The following is a 22,703-nucleotide window of genomic DNA, read 5'->3' on the forward strand; positions in this document are numbered from 1 at the left end:
AAACGATCAAATCGAATGAAAGTTGAAAAGAATCCTTTTTTTTCGATCAAGAAAAATGTACAATTGTCCTGCTTTTTTCCCTATAAAAGTCCGATGAGAGATGTTGGAAAAAAATGTATATTCGATCTTATCGGAATAATCAAATTAAATTATCTAATCGAAAAAAAAGGAAAAATTGTACCATGTATGGGCACGTTTATGCCTGGTACACACCATGCAATTTCCCGTCAGATAGATTGATTATTTTCAACAGGTCAGATAAGATTTTCAACTGTTTTTCTGATTTATTTTGTATAGAATTGATTGGAAATTCGATTAGAAAAACAATCGGAAATCAGATCAGACCTGTTGGAAATAATAGTTTCCACTGTCAATCTAACGGGAAATTGCATGGTGTTATAACCAGGCATTAGGTTTTAAGAGTGCACAATTTTTCTTGTGTTTAACATGATTCTCAGAGTCCTGGAGGTGGCAGCATGGAGCACCGATAGTCCTGTGATGCATAATGCACCTTGTGTATGTCAGGGCCTTTAAGCCTGTGGTACGCATATCACCAGTGGTACTTTGGAGTTGGCCAGGTGCTACATTCCAAGTTTGCCTGCTACTTATTTGCCCATCTGCCACTTGTCCTGGTCCTGTCCTGCCTCCACAAATGACGGCTACCCCTCGCTGTGCTGCCCTGTCGTCAGTGTGGACCGCTCGTCTTGCTGTCTCCTTACTGCGGCCGGGTTACCACTGATCTAAGGTCTGAACTATTACGCGGGACAGCACAGAGAGGAGCAAGTAAGGGGGAACCGAACTTTGTAGCAAGTCACTGCCCAGCTCTGCGTGGTGGGTGAGGCTACCTATATTGAAGTGGTACCTATAGTGGCAATCTACCTACAGACTGGTAATAATGGCAGTCTGTAAGGCCCGGTTCACACTTGCGGTTTAGCAAAAACCGCACCGGATGTCCGGACCGCACCGGAGCCGGATCGGACCTGAACCGTACGGTTCCTGTCCGGATCCGGTCCGGTTGCATACGGTTTCCGTGCGGTATGAACACGGTTGCGGTCCGGATCCGGATTCTTAAAGAGATAACAACCTGTATAAAAACAAAAAAAAAATGTTGGGGTCTGGGAGGTCAGCAGAAGGGGGACCTGTGGAATCAGGCCCTCCGCTGTTTAGCACTCACCTCCACCTCCAACATGCTGCCAACATCTCCAGCTCGTGCTGCTCCACTCCAAAATGGTTGCCCATGTGTCCCCGATACAATATCGCCGCAACAATCCTCATAGGAAGTGGGGTAGAACATCCGGATTTTTTGCCAGTGTGTTGTGCGCTCTCCGGTTCTCATTGGTTTCCATTGGCCGGATGGTGCAGTCCGGCTCCGCCCCGGATACGGCTGCCGGAGGAGCCGGACCAAAAAATAGCGCATGTTGGAACGGACACCGGAGTCCGGATCCGGTCCGGCTCCGGTCCGGACGAAACGGACACATGTGAACCCTGGCATAGACTTACATTGCTATGCCGTGCGTCCGTTTCGTCCGGCCAGCATGCGGTGCGGCTCCGGCACGGCTATTCCGGATAGCCACCGCTAATGTGAACCGGGCCTTAGCTAGCAATCTAATTTTCATCTTTTTTCCCCCCAGCAATTAATCCTGCTATTCCCCTCCCATATGCCCCCCTCTTTCTTAAAGTGTACCTGTAAGAAAAAAGTTCCCCGTGGGAGAAACCCTCTGGATCCTAAAGAAGGCTCCCCCATTCCTCCTCAGTAGAGGGGATCCAGCACTGGAACCCCTTGAAAATCTCCTTGTTGGTAGGAGTGCATGTGCATTTGCGGCTCTCCGTTGGAAACAGCCGAGCTTGATCGGGTCAGATCTATTGCGCTGGAACACTGGTGGTACTTGAAATGTTTCAGGTGAAAAAAGTGGTACAATGAGTGAAAAGGATGAAAAGCCCTGGTGTATGTCACGCAGCTGCCTATCTCTCTGGTAGTGTGCATTCCATTAATGATAACGGCCCTGTATGCTCTCTGCATAGTCACAGCCACACTACTCAGCACTTTAGCTAGTCTTCCCTAGTTATATACCTCCCACCACTCTGTTATCTAGAGAAGAGCATTGCTTCTCGTCAGGTGAGAGATTTTGTCCCATGATAGGTATAGGGATGCACTGCACTATAATGTTAATACACACATATTGATTAACCCATTCGCGTTCCGTCGTTTTCACTTGAGCAATGTTCACCTCCCATTCATTAGCCTATAACTTTATCACTACTTATCACAATGAACTGATCTATATCTTGTTTTTTCTGCCACCAATTAGGCTTTCTTTGAGAGGTACATTTTGCTAAGAGCCACTTTACTGTAAATGCATTTTATCAGGAAGAATAAGAAAAAAACGGAAAAAATTCATTATTTCTCAGTTTTCAGCCATTATAGTTTTAAAATAATACATGCCTCCATAATTAAAACTCACGTATTGTATTTGCCCATATGTCCCGGTTATTACACCTTTAAAATTATGTCCCTATCACAATGTATGGCGACAATATTTTATTTGGAAATAAAGGTGCATTTTTTCCCTTTTGCATCTATCACTATTTACAAGTTTAAAATAAAAAAAAAAAATAGAAATATTTCATCTTTACATTGATATTTCATAAGTTTAGACCCTTAGGTAAATATTTACATTTTTTTTTTATTGTAATGTTTTTTGTTTTTTTTTATATTAAACATTTTATTTGGGTAGTTTTGGGAGGGTGGGATGTAAACAATAGTTTTATAATGTACTGTATAGTAGAGAAAAAGCTTTCCAGGAGCAGCTCAACCAATAAAAAATAACTTTTAATAATCCTCTTCATCTTAAAACGACAGTAGCATAACAATGGCATAAAATGACAATAATGATGTATCCAAGTGGTACTTAGCCAGACACTGCAGCAACATGGAGGTGCGGAGGTGAGGTCGACGGCCGTTTCGCCCCTACATCAGGGCTTTCTCGAGACCGATCCGAGTTTTATAATGTAAATGTGTGTTGAGTTTTATTTTTTTTTACTTTTAGTTGTAGTTTTACTTTTTGGCCACAAGTTGGCGGCCATGAGTTTGTTTTCATGACGTCACTCTAATCGTAACATACGCTTAGAGAGACGCATGGGGGACTCTACAGCCAGAAAAAGCGCCGAGAGAAGATGTCGCTTTTTCAGCGGGGGAGAGGAAGCAGTGATCGGGCACCATAGCCCGATTCACTGATTACGTGGCTAACGAACCGCGGGCCGGGAGCGCGCGATCGCCCGCGGGAGCGCGCATGGTTCCTGGACGTAGTTTTTACGTCCAGGAACTAAAATAGGTTAATGATTAGCAAAAAAAAAATCTACGCCCTGTTTTGATGCTGATGTGGCTGCCAGGGTATAGATTTCAGCTCACTGACACCCCACATTCTCGCCGATCTTGACGCTCCCGCCGATCTCGCCGCTGTCTCCCCGCTGCAGCTCACTCGCTCTGCTGTCTCTATAATGGCAGAGCCCTTATATTGGCTCCTGACCCTGTCTATCAACATAAGCCACTCCCACTGGCGTACATTGATAGACAGGTTCAGGAGCCAATGAAAGCCGCTCCTGACCAGCTTACAAAAACTCAACCATTATAGAGATGGCAAGTGGGTGGCCGGAGGTGGACGGCGTTGCAGCGGGTATGTGCAGCAATTCGTTGGTATTCCACCGTTTCTTGTACCAGTGGTCTCTGGTCTTTAAGGGGACAGAGACCGCTGGTACTTAAGTGGTTAAGCAATACCACTTGCCTGGCTATCCTGATGATCCTCTGCCTCTAATACACATAGCAATAGACCCTGAACAAGCATGCATCACATTATTGTCAGATCTGACAAGATTAGCTGCATACTTGTTTCTGTTGGGATTCAGACACTACTGCATCCTAATAGATCAGCAGGGTTTCCTGGCAACTGGCCTTGTTTAAAATGAAATAAATATGGCAGCCTCCATATCCTTCCCAGTTTAGTTGTCCTTTAACCAGCACTTGTGTTAAAGGTTCAGTGATTTGCCAAATTCTATGTCCAAGGTGAAGCTAAAAAGCATGCTGGGAGAATTCCATAGTGAGCATTACACCTTAGTTGATATTGCATAATAGAGAGGATTGCAACAGTCACATGACTGCTATTTCACTGACCTTTTTAGCAGTTCTCACTATAGGTTGCTAGGACCTAAGCTAAAAAGCTTATAATAAATTCCTGCCTTACAGGATCACTTAAAGGACATCCAAGGTGAAAATAAACTGATGAGAAAAACAATTGTATCTATCCTCCCTCTCGTAAAAATTACTTTTTTAGATATCCCACAGTTTTATTTTATATTTAAATCTATTTTTTACGTTTTTACTGTTTCATTGTCTCTGCTCAATGACACCTTCATTGAAGTATGCCAGAGATCAAATCTATGAATTATTGACCCTTTGTATCTCTTTCCTGCTCTCAGAAGCCATTTACTGACAGGAAAGTGTTTTATGGCTGTAATTACTTATCAGTGAGAGTTATTAGTTTTTTCCTTGTTTATCCGCACTGGTCGTCTTCATGCACTTCATGCTGTGGTAAGCAGGAGACATTGGGGTTGATTAAAAGGTAGCGCACTGCAATTTTACTCTTACTTACAAAGCTGACATAGTGTGTATTGTGCAAATAGAGCAAATTGCATTGCTAGTGTAATGCGCATTAATAAAGTAGCATAAGGTGGGGTGCACCAGCAACAGGCACGTTTCCTAGGCAACAACCCCCATTAATAGCTGGCCAACATTCATACCTTAATTTGGGTCCCAATATCATAAGGCTGAATCTGTAGGCTGAATTGCCTTGACAAAGCTCGGAGAGGAGGCTGAACCAATCGGGCGGCAGGTCCACATGTTCAAGACACATGCAGGGCAGAAGTACAGAAACCCAGTGTGGCTACAGGAGACCGATTGAGCACTGAAATGGACTGCAAGTTGCTGGAACCAGGCTCCCGAGGACAGAGCATTCCCGGAAGATTGTGAGGCCAGTCCAGACTTGAAACAACTTTTGTTGCAACAGCTTACTTGAGGCTACGGATTTAGCCTTGTGGTATAGTGGCCCTGATTAAGGTATGCATGCTTCTCGGCCATGAATAGGGGTGGAAGGGTTTGCGGCCCCTATATGGGAATGTCCATTTCAGATCACTCAGATGTTTGTTAATAAAGATAAACTTTGATGCTCGATTTGAGCACCGATTCATAATTATTGTTTCACATGATCTGCTGTAATAATCAGCTGCTCCCACGAATTAGACATGGTGTTGCAAAATCAGTATAGGGGGGGGGGGGGGTGCCTCCTTGCTAATAATTATTGCAACTTCGAATTCAGCCACAGTTGTAGTCCTACATGAGCCAAGTGCAAGCTCTAATAGCAGGAGACTTTAATCAGTAAAGCCAGGTTTAGAGGAACACCTATATCCTCCAATGTTCTGTACAACTCCACAGCCTAGGAACCTTACAAAATCAGACCTATTATGCCAGGCATTTGTAGCCGCCTACAGTACAGGCCATTTAAGAGGCACATTATTATTAATGAGTTATGCAGTAACTGACATGAATGAGTGGAACAGGGTGGGAGCTGGAAAGGACTGTGGGACCTTGAAAACATTATCACCTTTTTCTTCCTTGCGGAATCAACTTCAAATTTGCCTACGAAAGAAAAATCCTATTTATAATAATGCAATACTGATAAATATATAAATCAATACTCCCTTTAACTGTTTGTGTATTCCTTTGTGTGCAGGACCTCCCCAATGCCATGAATGCTGCTGAGATCACAGACAAGCTGGGCCTTCATTCTCTGCGTCACCGCAACTGGTACATCCAGTCCACCTGTGCCACCAGCGGAGATGGTCTGTACGAGGGGCTGGACTGGCTAGCCAACCAACTAAAGAACAAGAAGTAACGACTCCCAGCCCTACCTCTGCCTCCCCAGTGTGCGCCTGACTCTTCCTCCCCCATCCCTTCCATCCAAAATTCCCTCCTCAGCCAGAGCAAGATGGGGTTGGCTCTCTCCCAGTCCACCCCATCTCTTCTGGTCCCACACTCGCTTACTTTGCCGTTTTGGTTTGGGGTGTTTTTATCGGGTGCCGTGTTTCTTCTGACTCATCCAGCTGCTGTTATCGCTCTTTGTCCTTTTTTGGAGATTTTGGGTGGGGGAGGACTTGTGAGATTTGGCAGTACATGCCATAGCAATCTACCCCCTGTAGACAGGGTCGGTAAGGAAAAGGATTTGGGAGCTGTGCTGTTTTGTGTCTGTATGTTCTGTGGAAGCTCCCTGTGCTGAAGATTGAGAGATGTATTTGGCTTATCGTGATTTGTTTTTAAGACAGGTTGTCTCAATGCTGCATACAAGACAGTTGAATTAGTGCCACCAAGTAAACTGTATTTTTCTTCGTTTCCAAGAGGGGGGTTCATCAAGGTTGGGTCCTATTAAATCAGTTGACTTAATACTGTGAGGTCATCGTATAAACTTGCCCAACCTTTCCCACATACAGTACAAAACTGGATAATCTGTAATCTGCCGAATATGGGACTCACTCCAAATTTCTACTGTGGCATAATTCAGCCTAGTATTTCCCAGTGCAGTGCTTATATGGAGTTCTGCCACACTTGCTCTCCACTCTGTGCCAGGCACACACAAGAGGCGGCTGCTACGCTGGGTTTGAATAGAGGTGTTGAAATGAAATCCCTTGCAATAAAAGAGTCCAAATGGATCCGCTACACTCCGATCGTTAGTGCTGACTGCAAAAGCCATAGTGTTTCCTTTGCATCTGTTTGAGCCAGTGGGAGAGTTAAATGTATATGAACTGTGCATGTGGGTTGTGCTTTTAATTTTCAAAACACCTGCTGTAATGAAATAAGAGGTTATTTGAGCACATTGTGCTCTTGTAGTTAAAGCCTTCACCACCCTTATTTCTAATGACTGGAGCAGGTCCCAGTGATGTCACCGTAGCGATCTACACTCCTCCTGCCAGTTACATCACTGGGAGCCAGTCCAACTTGAAGGAATACACACATGCATTTATTTGCATTTAGTGTTTAAGTAAACTGAAATGTTCTACAACCTGCATTGACACTTCTATTCAAACTTGGTGGCTGTGAAATCTTCACTTATGTTTATTATTTTTTTTAATTTAGTTCTGTATTTTTCCTCATGATAATTCAGCTGTTATGAAAGAAAACAGAACATAGCGCTCATGGTTTCAGCCTGAGTCTTTTCGCAACGTTGTTACTCTCTGCGAAGCAAAAGGCATGACAGGGATTTAGTGTTAAGGTGATTCATCATTACGTCGTCGATTTGAAACAGATTTTCCAAGTGACCTTTTTCTGTCTACAGATGGAATAATAGGGATTATTTGCTTGATGGGAACTGTGAATACAGGAAAACAAAATTCTTGTTCTGTTATTCTTTTTTATTTCTTTGACTTAATTCAGAACAAATGATAGCATATGGTGCCCTTTGGATAAAGGATGGGTAAGTGTGCTCCAAAACACATAGCAAAATATTATGTTTCTTGAAAGGTGTCGTATAACAATAACTGAAATGCCAGAAGCTGCACATCACCAGGGTGAACTATTGTTTTTTTAAATAGATATTTATATTTCATTGCAGCAGTATTGTCAGGACTCCACCAAAAATGCATTATTTAGTTTTATGTAGAGGGTCAATATGGCATCGTGTGTAGATAACCGTGATAGGCAAACTTGGCTCTCCAGCTGGTAAAGAACTACACAATTCCTCCCACAATGCATTTGCCTTTATGAATCATGGCTGTCAGACTCCTGCAATGCATTGTGGGACTTGTAGTTCTTTAACAGCTGGAAAGCCAAGTTTGCCTATCACTGGTATATAATAACCTCTGTATCTCTCCTGTGGAACCTCTCAAGTTGCTCACTTAGTTTGACCAAAAAAGACCATACAGTTGCGTCCCGATTAAACACTTGCGTTTCTCTGCCAAACGGACCGGATGACCTGACCGGATTGGATCCGGATCGGAACCGTACGATTACAGTTTGCAGAGTATTGCGCAGTGGAAGTGACTTACGGATCAGCCCGGTGTCTTCTCTCTCACAGCTCCTGGCGGCTTTGCAGCTTCCTTGTACAGTTCCCCGGTGTGTCACCTGACCTGCATCAGGTGACGTTTCGCGTCGGAGCCGTACACAGAGGAGGCCGCAAAGCTGCTGGGAGCTGTAGGAGAGAAGAAGACCAGCGCTCGGATGATTTGTAAGTGATTTGCTGCGCACCCACTCCATCTAATGTCATATTTTGCACCAGTTGCTTGACTTCTCGAGCAACCGGCAAGAAAACATATCTGGCAATTCCCTCCTGTGCTGGATAAAAGAGACTCCACTGTATATCCATCAAGGCCCAGCAATATAAAACAAAATCCTTCAATCTACAATAGAAAAGAACGCTCTTCTGCAGCCTGAGAATCCTCAGCTGATCCAGAGGGAAGATGAAACAACTCTTGATGATATTGGCTAAGTCCGCATGGCAATCAGATACAATCCCTGGATCAAAAGTCTGTTAATTAGTATTGGAAATATAGGAGGCTCTTCTATATTATCTTTTATGAAAACACTCCTTCCCTCAGAAAAATGATCTTCTGTTTTTGCTAGAGCCAGTTCTGATAGAAAACTAGTCCACATTTTCACAGCCCTCACAGTGAAGAATTTCAAATGGTCTTTGTGGACTTTAAAGTGCTCCGCCTACCTGCCAGAAGACTTCCAGTTAATGAGATGCACATAGATTTCTGGCATGCAAGCTATGAACAGTTTAGTTCACTTGGAGAGCCATAAGTCTTAGCAAGCATAAGGTGACCAAATCACCCACTACCTTCTTCTAATGCTTCAGTATTGGATGGAGCTCCTCGTTAAGTTCCCGGGTTTACGTTATGTGTTGAGGTTGTGATTTGTGCTTACAGGGTAGATGTATGCCTTGATGAACCGTCAAAGCACAACCAATTACATCTCTAATTGGAGTATTAATAATCACATAGTACCTTCATCTGTAGTGGTGCTTTACAGAATAAGACAGAGGCTTGGGTGAGTATTATATGTAGTACAGATACATGAATGTGTCAGTGACAAAACATACACAGCCTTGTTAAGAAAAAATAGTATGAGAGCCCTGCCCTGCCTATGAACGTATAGTCTGTAAGAGAAGATCAGAGGTAAAATAGAGGTGCTGCTCATAGCAACACTCACTTGTCTGATCTTATTATATCTGTATACTAGATTTAACATCTTGCTAATAAAGCAAATCTTTGACTTTGGGACATGTGCGTTAACAAAGCATCATGTTATGCATGCAATTACCTCTGCACTGCTCCTTCTTAGCCGCCAGGGGCAGTATGGAGCAACACGATAAGGCACTTCTGCAATGTGGCAGTCTAACTGCACAGCAGATCAAACCCTTCATGCTAGTGTTTCCGGCCTATGCCTGTATGATCATGTGTCAGGATGGGACAATTCATATGAATTATAGCTCTATCTTCTAACCTATAGCAAGACCCTTCTAATAGGCAGCTGTCTTCTTTTGCTTGACTAACTATTCTTGATCATTTCAGATTCCAAGTGATGACACTGAGAGCCTCTAAGCTTTACAATATTACATGTTCTTTCACTGGCCCTTCTACACCCTTCAGAACATTGCTGCTCGTTCCATTGTGTTACGTTCCTGCATGTTTACCATTCATATGGTGCTTTACTGATGAAGGTCCGTTACAGTATTTAGAATGCCGAGGTCTGAAGCGTCTCTGAAATCTATAATTCTGTTTATGTTACTGAAATAGGCGTAACATATTATTGGAATGGCCATGGGTCAGACTAATGTTGGTGCTCTTGTAGACCACTGGACTGTATTAAATGACCACAGGCATCAACATGTGATAGTTGATGGTCTGATATTGATGCAATGCTCAATAGGAGAGCTTCATAGTACCTGAGCATATTGACCAATCGGGGAGGGGGGATAGGGGGGTTACTAGGCAAGTAGTTTTTAATGAAATGGGTGGTAAGTGGCCTTATTCTTCATGATTACTGCCACTTGTGTGGGTATATTGGCTCATGTGGGCCATTCCGATGGTTTTGTTGTGAAGATGAGAAGCAGTTCACCAGTGTATGTTTTATCCATAAGTCTGCCCATTTTCATATGTATGTATGTTTATTTGCCTTATACATTTTTTATGACACTATAAATGTCAGCAGATCATTTCTTCTTCTACCACTTAGAACTGCATATAATTCAGAAGTGACAGTGTTGTTACTCTGCAGTTATGTCTCAAATGAAACACTTAGCTATCTAAATCCAAGTGTTCGCTACTCTTACTAGGTCTCCATACCGTGTTTGTAGCATGGAAAGCATTTCATCTCTTACTATGGGCATTGTAAGCATAAACATGTTGATTCCCATTATGTTTGGTCTTTCTTCTTTAGAGTTTTTCCAGAATTGCTGCCCTAAGGCTCCTTTCACACTGCAGCCATTGCAACGGACAACTATGTTTCAATGGGCCAGCACATTAGTGGTGCGGCTTTTTCCATTAGAATGCACAGCATGCCGGGTAACATACAGTGTGCTGTTCGTTTACAGGATAATGTGCACATTTACAGTGGCAGTGAAGCATACTTTTATGGACTGTAGTGAAGCATGCTTCTATGGACTGTAGTGAAGCATGCTTCTATGGAATGTAGTGAAGCATGCTTCTATGGACTGTAGTGAAGCATGCTTCTATGGAAGGTAGTGAAGCATGCTGCTGGACTGTAGTGAAGCATGCTTCTATGAACTGTAGCGAAGCATACTTCTATGGACTGTAGTGAAGCATGCTTCTATGGACTGTAGTAAAGCATGCTTCTATGGACTGTAGCGAAGCATGCTTCTATGGACTGTAGTGAATTATACGTCTGTGGACTGTAGTGAAGCATGCTTCTATGGACTGTATTAAAGCATGTTTCTATGGACTATACTAAAGCATGCTTCAATGGACTGTAGTGAAGTATGTCTATGAACTGTAGTGAAACATATGTCTATGGACTGTAGTGAAGTATGCTTCTATGGACTGTAGTGAAGTATGCTTCTATGGACTGTAGTGAAGCATGCATCTATGGACTGTAGTGAAGCATGCCGCTGGACTGTAGTGAAGCATGTGCCTATGGACTGTAATGAAGCATGCTTCTATGGACTGTAGTGAAGCATGCTTCTATGGACTGTAGTGAAGCATGCTTCTATGGACTGTAGTGAAGCATATGCCTATGTACTGTAATGAAGCATGCTTCTATGGACAGTAGTGATGCATATGCCTATGGACTGTAGTGAAGCATGCTTCTATGGACTGTAGTGAAGCATTCTTCTATGGACTGTAGTGAAGCATGTCTATGGACTGTAGTGAAGCATGTGCCTATGGACTGTAATGAAGCATGCTTCTATGGACTGTAGTGAAGCATGCTTCTATGGACTGTAGTGAAGCATGCTTCTATGGACTGTAATGAAGCATGCTTCTATGGACTGTAGTGAAGCATGCTTCTATGGTCTGTAGTGAAGCATGCTTCTATGGACTGTAGTGAAGCATGCTTCTATGGACTGTAGTGAAGCATGCTTCTATGGACTGTAATGAAGCATGCTTCTATGGACTATAGTGAAGCATGCTTCTATGGTCTGTAGTGAAGCATATGCCTATGTACTGTAGTGAAGCATGCATCTATGGACTGTAGTGAAGCATGCATCTATGGACTGTAGTGAAGCATGCTTCTATGTACTGTAGTGAAGCATGCTTCTATGGACTGTAGTGAGGCATGCTTCTATGGACTGTAATGAAGCATGCTTCTATGGACTGTAGTGAAGCATGCTTCTATGAACTGTAGTGAAGCATGCTTCTATGGACTGTAGTGAAGCATATGCCTATGTACTGTAATGAAGCATGCTTCTATGGACAGTAGTGATGCATATGCCTATGGACTGTAGTGAAGCATGCTTCTATGGACTGTAGTGAAGCATGCTTCTATGGACTGTAGTGAAGCAGGTCTATGGACTGTAGTGAAGCATGCTTCTATGGACTGTATGCTTCATTGTATGCATCGCATCTCACTTCTAATGCGCAGTGTGACTTTTCAGCAACATGCATAGTGTGCAAGCAGTCTAAGAAATCTAGCTACTGCTCCATTTTCTGCCTCCGGCTCCCTGCTATGTATTTTTCAAAGGAACATGGAAAGTGGGAGACAGCATCAGATGCCAGGGGAATATGATCCCTGCATGGCTTCCTTGTTCACAATAGGAAGAGGGTGTCAGGAGAGGAGAACACAACTAGCTGGGGATTGGGAATGGTTAGCATGTGATCTTGCAGACAGTTACAGAGACTGTGGTGTGGGAATAATTATTACAGGTATATGATTGCAGCTGGAGCTTTAGGGAAAATACACAGATGTCACTGTAGATAAGCAAAGTAACAGGACTGATCAGGCCCATCTATCTCTCTACAAATCAAAGATGCTAGATGATAAAATTAAAGCACACCAGCAACTGCAGGTACAATCTGTCACATATTACAGAGAAAAGTATACAGGGTGAGCTTATCCGTGCTAGCTTGTCATAAAAGATATTGGGGTGTGGCTGTGTTCCTTCCTATCATGTATGTTGTGGGGAGACAGCGTTGTGGTCACGCTAGGCACATGCGGTATGACGGTTTCCACCGGGGTGGCTCCTGGTTATACAGGGGCATCCGAAGCTGCCAGCACCAAACACGTGTGCGTCTTCTTAATGAATGTAAGTGGGACTGGGCCTAGTTGACAAGACATGCATTAGACATGAGTAGCTGCTGCCACCATTGCTTCTTGTCCATGCAGCCGTTTCTGATGCACAGGCAGTAGAAGACAGGATACATTGTACATGGATGGGGCAGGGAGAGAAGCCATCACTGAAGCACTTATTCACAAGCCTCAGCAGACTAGTGCTGCAGTTCTCTAGGAAAGGTTGTGCTCCACTTGTGATAACATAAACGTGATGGAATGGGATGTTTGTATAATCAGGTCTATCTGGGATAAGCAGTGCTTTAGTGCCCTGTGACTGTGTTGGAATATGAATCGCCTACCCAATATAACAGTGGATAGGCAAGCTGTTGGGTATGCTATATCCCTATCTGCCCTGGTGTGCTGGAACAAGTGGCATTAATAACCTGAGCTGCCATTGTGCTCTTTCACACTACGTAGTGCACTTTTTACTTTAGGGACCATTTTGTTTAATCCAGTGATGATTGATTTGATATTTATTGATATTGTTTGGTTGTAATCAGGTTACTTTTCATGTTTTCTTTCTCAGTTAATGATGCTATTTGCCTCAGTAGACCTTTTTCACTTGTGCTCTTCTCTATCTTTTACCTCTGGTCTGTGTGGTGTATAGTGGAACGTATGGTTCAAGCTGGGTATTCTTTTTCATTTGTATATTTTGGAATGTAAGCTGTATGTGTTTCAAAAAAAGGATTAAACCACTGGAAGCAAAACCTGTTGTTGTTGTTACTTTCATTGTGTCCACGTATGATATTTATGTACTTTCACTCCATTGATGGACAGCAGTAACACTGCCAGGCATGTTGGGACCGCCCCCCTTGGGATCCCATTGGCCAGCTGCTCAATGAGCAGGAACCTATTGTTGAGCTTTTCTGCACCTGAAGGGAAGGAGGAACCGCATGAAAACGCTCATAAAGCCTGATTATCAGGCTAGGCACAGATTATCTGTAAGGTAGTCCGAAACCTGCATACCTAAAGCTCTGTACACTCGCTAGATAAAACCTGGCCTAGGCAGCCGATAACAACCGCCTCTGCCGAGAATCCAGCATGTGTATAGCAAACCTCGACTGGTCAGCCAGCTATCCATCCTGGTGGACCATTTCTGCCTAGGGACCTTTTACCTATGTGTGACATCACTCCCATGCTGCTCCACCCCCTCCACCATATAACAGAACATGTCTCTCGATTGCAAGCGAGCAACGTGCCTGCACAGCCTCAGCCCTGCAATGTCACCTGAGGAATTGGGTCCTGATCCCCATCAGGTGACATTGATTGTGTGTACTGGCCTTTAGAATTGTCAAGAATTGAAGGGATGCTTTTACAGTCCTGCATGGCTCATGTGTACAAGCCCTATGAAAGTGGATGCAGAGGAAATAAAATGGAGAGGTTGAGAAGAGAGATTATAGTGGCTTCAAAAATGTCTGTTAGTGATTTAAAACAAAACTTTGCTTTCTTAAAACAGAAATTATTTGCAATATTTCAGGTTGCAGTGAGCTCCGAGATGTTTCCCATGATGCATCGCTGCTGAAATATGCAAATTATGCATTGTTGTCCTTGTGAGCTAAACACACCTCCAGATCCACTGGAATGCAATGATGTGTCAGCTGTAACATTACAGAGCCAAACTAATCCAACATGCATACAGACTGTTTTAGATTGGTTGAGTCAGTGCATGGCTTGGATTAATGTGGCTCTATGAAGTAGGACTTGAAACACCCAGAGTTACAGATTACCCAGCAAGTTCACAGGGACAACAATGGATAACTTGCATATTTCAGCAGTGATGTACTGGGAGAAATATCGTAGCTAACTCCAACCTGAATTATTGAAAATAGTTTCTGTTTTAAGAAAGCAAACTTTTGTTTTCCATACAAGTAATCCAGCAAACCTGGACTATATTTTAAAAGAATTGTCTGCTGTTTGGAAGTAAACATTTGCCACCCTCACACGGACCATAGCATAACGTGTTAAGGTCTACTGAAAGGTAAGTGGGTTCACCATGATGCAGTTGCAGTCACATGCAGCAAACACAGAGCCATCGGTGCCCTTTTAAAAGCAGGGATTGCTGTGATTGGCTCACAGCAAACCCGGATACACGGGAGCTCTGCTGTCAGTGTCACAGCAGAGCGAGCTGGTGCACCGATGCAGATATCGATGGGAATGGCGTGAGCGAGCAGTGGGGTTGATTGAAATCTACGCCCTGGCAGGACTAACAGGACCTAAACTGGGCGTAGATTTTAATCATCAAGTTCCGGAAGAGGTAGCTGTTGCAATAGGTGCATGCATATGACTGTTATCACACAAAGATCAATCCACTAATGGTGATTTCACATGCACAGCTACTATCACCTGGAGGGATCGGGACTCGAGCCTTCAGAGCTGAGTCCTGCACAAATGTTTTGTTGCTAAGGATGTGGGGGGGGGGGGGGGGGGGGGATGGGGTTTGAGGGAGAATAGCAAGGTGCTCATTAGAGTGTCTGTGAGTGGGCAGGGTTAGTGGGGGAACAATGGGCTTGTTGGTCTGCGCTTGCCTGACATGATCTACAGACTACCCAGCAAGTTTATAGTGAACCAGAACTCCTAGGAGTGAATAAGGGGCTACAAAGGACCAAAAAGCCCTCTTAGTAAAATTGTATGCAAAACAAAAGTTTGCCCTCTTAAAGAAAACCCGAGGTGGTTCTTGGGGGAAGGGGGGCAGCTGGGGCACACGCATGCAAATTCGCATAGCAATACAAGTGAATGGGACTGTTTCCACTTGTCAGGATTCCTTTGTGTTTTTCTGTGCAGAAAAAATTTGCATGGCAGAGCCATCAGAATTCGCATAACGCATACCTCTATGCGAATCGTATACAATGTATTTAATAGGAAATTCGCATGAGGTTTGGGTATGCGAATTTTCATGCGAATTCGCATAGAAACAATGGAAAAGCACACCAGCACTGCCATGGTTAAATTTGCATACATCGTCATCCATGCGAATTCGCATGAAAACTCGTATGCGAATTTTTCCTGCGGCGATTCGCACCGCACAAGTGGAAATGCCGCCTCACCATTCCTGGTATGGTCTAGCTAAGGTGAACTTCAGCTCCTTTATGATGCCATAGGAGACAGTCCACACTGATATCTTACAAACGTACAAATAAAAAGTGCAACATGGAAACCAATCCAAAACATTGATGAGGGATCAAGATGTAGAAGTAATGTGTAATCTGTAACACACAAAAATAGACCTGAATGACACCTGTTTATACATTCAGAGCTTGTGGAAAAACAGAAATTATATATGCAAATTTGTTTCCGGGGAGGCCATGAGACTGAAAAAAACACTATTGTCTCTGCTGGGAAATAAAAGCTTTGAGAGAGGTAAGGGGGCTGCTCTATGCAGACACACCTAGTTTAGTCCTCACTTCACAAAGAGCTGAAGGACTGAGGAAATCAATAATGGCAGCTATGTACTGTGCTACTGTATAAAACCAATGTAAAAGCTTGTGAGGGAGTTGCTTTATATCTGCATTATAAAAGTACAAAAACCCCAATGAAGTGGTAGCTGCACAGATCGGGCTCGATTCACTAAAGTGTAATAACTGCTATCACAGAAACGTGCTAACCTTTGCACGCGGCGACTCGTGATAACTGCTGTGATAGCAGTTATCACACTTTAATGAATCGAGCCCATCATGCGGTAACACACTGATGGCTTAGATGACATAGCAGTAATGTTGTACTGCGCAGGGCGGGTAGGGCTATTTCTGGGTTCCGGTTAATTACTCCTCCCTCCAAGTTGCTACAACTCAGAGGGGCAGAGCAGTAATAGTATTTGACACCCTCTGGGATTTGAGCAGCAGCAGGATGTGCCGTCATTCCGCAGTTCACCCTGTGCCCAGCTCACCGGCAGTCTACACATACATACACTCAGTATGTCCCATGTTTGTGTCCCATTGGCATATTGGTATGTCTATTGACTTCCTCAGAGACTGACCATAGAATGTGGTAGGGGTTGTTTGGAGGTGAATGAGTAATGTGATACATTCACTGGAAAGTGCTGCAGAGCTTTGTCAGAACTCCAGCAGTTCCTGAGTACCACACCTGGTACAAGCATGCAGCCAAGGCAGTCCTGGCAGACTCACCACAGCTGAGCTACAGACCCCTTCAACTTTAGTGACTCATACTATATTTTATAAGGATCGGTACAACCTAAAATATAATAGAAATGTAATATAATAGAAATGTCCTCTAAATCTCATGGACTCAGATGCTAAGGCTCAGTTTTGTTTTAACCCAATCAAGTTCAAGAAAAATGTAATTAGTGTCCAGTGCTAGTGTAATATTACTTTTTCTCATTATCTATGGATTGTATTAAACTTTTTTGTTGTTTTTTTTTTTACTTTCTAGGTATTAAAAAGCTGTTCTACAAATAAGCCAAGGAAGAGATAAGAATACCGTATATACTCGCATATAAGCAGACCCGCATATAAGCCGAGATACCCACTTTTCCCTCAGAAACCAGGAAAAAGTGATTGACTCATGTATAAGTCCCTTATCCAGTATAGCCCCCTCCACAGTAGCCTGATGTGCCCCCAGTGCAAGTCAGCCCCTCTCCCCGTAGCAGATGTGCCTCAAGGATGATACAGCTGTGTCTCAAGAAGCCACTAGATGGCATCATAGGTATGAGACAAAGAGATTGCCACACATTAAGAATCCCCGATCATTGCACAGCTGAAACGTTGCTTGCACACTGCTTCACAAGCCAGTGGACACAGGTAGTCTTGAGCGGTGCACTTTGCATACCATGTTGCAGGGGATGGGGACACAGCAGGGAGCCAGCTGGTAAGATCAGGATCACTAGTGCGAAATCCTTAAGCTCCTCTGCCAGTAACAAAACCTGCTCCACCATCCGCTCCACTGACCCGCATATAAGTGGTAACTTTCCAGCATGTTTTTTGTGCTGAAAAATTAAGCTTATACGCAAGTATCTTCAGTAATCTCATCCAAAATGCTTGGTGCATTAGGCCCTAGTTGTGGGCATTTCACCAGAAAGCAACACAGATTGGAGTATTAAGGTGTCCAAACACCATACCATTTGTAAAATATCTTTTCAATTCAAGAATATCAATCAATTTTTCTGACTGATTGTAACATTTCAAAAATCTGACCAATGTACCACTCACATATGTTCAACTTTTCCCCCATGATGAAAAAAAATGATTGAAAACCCAGAAAAAATTTGCCTGGGTCTATACATCAAGACATTGTCGATCTACCCTACGCCATTCAATTTTCATATAAATTGATCTGAAAAACCCAACACGCCTGATCTTTTATCAAATAAAACCAGGTAATTCGAACTAATGAAAAAAAAGCTTTCCTTTGTTTACTTTCAAACCAATCATTTTTATTGAATTGTCATAAAATTGGATAATTTTATTGTATGCTGTGTGGCCACCTTAAAGAGACACTGAAGCGGAAAAAAATATGATATAATGAATTGTATGTGTAGCATGGATAATTACTAGAACATTAGTAGCAAAGAAAATATTCTTATATTTTTATTTTCAGTTATATATATATATATATTTTATAACATTGCATCATTCTCTAATATTTGCAGTTTACGCACTACTCAGCAGCATTCTAAATTATTTTACAGAGTAGGCTAGTGAACTTTTGAACTGTTCTTTGCAGGAAAAAAAAATATAGTGCCAGACACTTGAGATAACAAGTTTCAGAAGACTGACCTCTCTGCGACTTTGAAAGTCGTGGAGCTCAATGGCTCTTTTGCTTAGCTAACCACTGGAGTTTCTTAACTCTTCCTGTACTGGAAACAATATTAGACTTATGTCTCTGCTCCTAATGTTTTATTTCTTAGCTGTACTACAAATACAAATCACTATATCATAATTTTTTTCCACTTCAGTGTCTCTTTAACCACTTGCCGACCGCACGCTTATACCGTGCGTCGGCAAAGTGGCAGCTGCAGGACCAGCGACGCAGTACTGCGTCGCCAGCTGCAGCTTAATTAATCAAGAAGCAGCCGCTCGCGCGAGCGGCTGCTTCTTGTCAAATCACGGCGGGGGGCTCCGTGAATAGCCTGCGGGCCGCCGATGGCGGCTCGCAGGCTAGATGTAAACACAAGCGGAAATAATCCGCTTTGTTTACATTTGTACGGCGCTGCTGCGCAGCAGCGCCGTAAGGCAGATCGGCGATCCCCGGCCAATCAGCGGCCGGGGATCGCCGCCATGTGACAGAAGACAGCCTGTCACTGGCTGCACAGGACGGATAGCGTCCTGTGCAGCCCAGATCTCCGGGGGGAGCAGGTAGGAGAGGGAGGGGGGAGAATGTCGCCGCGGGGGGGGCTTTGAGGTGCCCCCCCCGCAACATGCCTGCAGGTAGGAGCGATCAGACCCCCCCTGCACATCATCCCCCTAGTGGGGAAAAAAGGGGGGCGATCTGATCGCTCTGTGTGGCCGCGGATCTGTGCTGGGGGCTGCAGAGCCCACCCAGCACAGATCCAAACAAACAGCGCTGGTCCTTAAGGGGGGGTAAAGGGTGGGTCCTCAAGTGGTTAAGGGCTGTGATGTACGGGTTATGTGGTAGATACAAATCTCCAGAAGTATACAATGCTGCTGCTCATGATGTGTATACAGGTACAAGTCTCTGCTGCAAAACAGCTCGTGTGGTGTGAGCAAGGCATGTGTATTCTGCTCACATGGCTGAAAATGTATCTATTGGTAATCCACATCCTTTATATGATCCCTCATGACTAGCACAAGTCTGTGACCTGGGTTTGTGCATACACTGCATTGTCTCTGTCACGGCCTCACCTCCCAGTGTCAGGACACTACACAATGAAGTGCTGCTCTTATAGGCTTGGCACTAACATGACTGAAAAAGACAAGATGACAGAGCAGAGGAAGTGGACTTCCTACTTTAACAGAAGATAACACTATAAATTCCACTTGGGGGAAATGTTCCCTAATCATTGGTGATTGATGTGAGATGAGGTATTTTGCGGTAACACGCTACACTGTTTACATTACAATTTCTGCTCACTTTAGGGGTATTTACAGTTCAGTCTTGTGCTTCTCATTGTTACATCACAGTAAAAGTCATGGTAATGTAGATAAAAGTCTCCCAGTCGTGTGACGGGGTAAGTGGAAACCAGCTTGAAGTTCATCTCCTGACAGAGCTCTAAATATACCTTCTCAGTAAGCAGAGTACCCAAATGTTGCCATGTTTGTGGCAGTGGAGCCATATGCTGATGGGAAACCTGTTTTCAAAATGTGGTCATATGACCAGATGCAGCCCCAACTGAATAAATTAACTTCTAGGTCTGTGGGTGTGGTTTCGGCTTCTTTGGGCATCATCATGCTGCTCAAGCGCATATAGACATAGCTGTCTGAGAGGAGTGCGGCCTACAGCAGTAGAAGTCTCTGCAAGTGCCTGGCGAAGGAACTTCTCATCAGGTGGTAAAGATTATTTGACATCACACATGGCTACCGGCACCCGATGTGGACCTCTGCTTACTCCCATGGGAACATGCCATTCAAGGAGTTTTACTGAGGAGGATTTACGCCCAACATACTGTAGATGCATCCATGGTGTTTTGGTTTATTTTGAATTCATGGTCAGGGAGAAATAACCTTGATCTGTTTGCCTCTGAGGAATCAACACTTTTGAATGCTGGGAAACAATTCAGGCTGTTACAGTGGTGGCTCCAGCTTCAACTTTTGGGGGGGCACAAAGGGGGGCACAGTGGCTGGCGGGGCCCATTTGAGTGATCTATGTTTAAATCACGGCTGTGGAGTCGGTACACAAATCATCAGACTCCTTAGTTTATGAAACAACGAGGTACCCAAAATGGCTTGACTCCGACTCCTTAGTCTAATACTTACCAGGGCTGTGGATTTGGTACAAAATTCATCTGACTCCTCAGTTTATGAAACCTCCAACTCCAGGTACCCAAAATTGCTCCAACTCCTTGATTCCTACTCCACAGCCCTAGTTTGAATGGTGAGCTTAAGATATTTTTTGCCTAACTCAAGTGATAAATACCTTCTGGTTTAAGAAGGCAAATTTATGTTTTTGCATCAAGAGATACAATTAGGACTAGCTAGTTGAGCAATGATAGGAACCAAATTTAAATATCGCAAACAGAACTCAGAGGCTTTTGAGCAGAGCAGATTGTCCAAATGATGGGGCCTTTGTGGAAAAAAAGTTACCTACAGATATACTTGGCTGGCGTGCTTTAATCCTTACTTGCTAGGAATTTGCTCCTGTGTGGACAGATCACAGACAAATCATTCCAGCTCCCAGCCCGTGACAACTCTACAAGCAAGGTGAGGGGAAAAAGGCAGGAGAGAGAGAAACACTGTGTGTGTAACTCCTTAACTGAATCATATATATATATATATATATATATATATATATATATATGTATATATATATATGTATATATATATATAAGAAAACGCGGAAAAGCCACCGCGTGTACTGACAGCAAGACGGCTGGCTTTATGTCCAGCGCGGCGGTTTGTACGCAGCAGCATGCGTCTGACACTATGATTGATAGCGGAAAAGCCGCCGCATGTACTGGCAGCAAGGCAGCTGTTTCCGCGTCCAACGTGGCGGTTTGCACGCAGCAGTGTGTGTCTGGTGTGGCTGGGTCTGTTAGTGCACCTGCATGGAGAGCTACGCGCGCGCCCGCCAGAAGTCAGGACCTTTATACCAGCTGGAGGTGGATCAGCTGATCAGGACGATCAGCTGATTCCAGCTGGACTCCTGATTGGCTGAGTGGCTCGGGCGGGGCGGCAGAGTCCTGCAACTATATGTACAGCTTGCTTGCCAGTTGCTGGTTGTCTGCCATTGCGAACACTTACGTGGAAGCATACAGACCTTAGTCAGATCCTACAGTGTGTTTGAACCAGGAGGACCTGGGAATTCACACTGAGCCAGATTACTTCTATTTATTATTGTATTATTATTCAGACTAGTTCCAGGGTGTAGAGACCAAGGACCTCACACCCAAAGACTAGGGAACTGTATTATCATTTGTGTTATATTCCAGACTAGTTCCTGGGTGCTGAGACCACGGACCTCGCACCCAAGACTAGGGAACTGCATTATCATTTGTATTATATTCCAGCCTAGTTCCAGGGTGCTGAGACCACGGACCTCGCACCCAAGACTAGGGAACTGCATTATCATTTGTATTATATTCCAGACTAGTTCCAGGGTGCTGAGACCACGGACCTCGCACCCAAGACTAGGGAAACTACATTATCATTTGTGTTATATTCCAGACTAGTTCCAGGGTGCTGAGACCACGGACCTCGCACCCAAGACTAGGGAATTGTATTATCATTTGTGTTATTCTCCAGACCTGCTTGTGACGCCCATCTTCCAGGGGTCACTAGTCACCGGGTTTTCTTGCTATTCAGCCTGAGACTCCGCCCCTTGGAGGTCTCAGGCTGCTGCACTTCCAAAGGGAGGTATTTCTCATACTGCCAAGGACCACCTGCTCCTCGGGTGGTCCTCACTCAAAGTTATTACTGTTACACCAAACACTCACACTATATAGGTGTCCAGAGGTTAGTAATATATCTGTATTATCGGTGATTCTGCAGATCATCAATAATTGGGTATATATCTGTATTCTTGGTGATACTGCAGATCGCCAATAATCAGATTCTCTCTGCGTGCTGACACCGATCGTTACAATATATATATATATATATATATATATATATATATATATATATATATATATTTATTTTTTTAATCTTTGTTTCTTAGTAGCTATGGAATGCTGAAGACTAAACCTTGTATTTTATTTTACAGACAGGAAGTTTTGAATCGGTAATACCATTTATTGGCTAATTTACAA

The 22,703-nt window shown here is 43.7% G+C and overlaps 1 protein-coding gene across 2 annotated transcripts in view; it reads left to right on the forward strand.

The window, feature by feature from the left end:
* Nucleotides 1-13,533, forward strand: part of ARF3 (ADP ribosylation factor 3) — a 63,275-nt gene extending 49,742 nt beyond the window's left edge. For both annotated transcript variants that reach the window (XM_068267685.1, XM_068267687.1), the window contains exon 5: nucleotides 5,784-13,533. In XM_068267685.1, coding sequence (XP_068123786.1) covers nucleotides 5,784-5,945 — 162 coding nt within the window. In that variant the 3' untranslated portion in view covers nucleotides 5,946-13,533. The remainder of the gene's footprint in view (nucleotides 1-5,783) is intronic.
* The last annotated feature ends 9,170 nt before the right edge of the window (nucleotides 13,534-22,703 follow it).

The sequence above is a fragment of the Hyperolius riggenbachi genome, chromosome 2 (assembly GCF_040937935.1).
Source record: "Hyperolius riggenbachi isolate aHypRig1 chromosome 2, aHypRig1.pri, whole genome shotgun sequence".
NCBI classification, from domain to species: Eukaryota; Metazoa; Chordata; class Amphibia; order Anura; family Hyperoliidae; genus Hyperolius; species Hyperolius riggenbachi.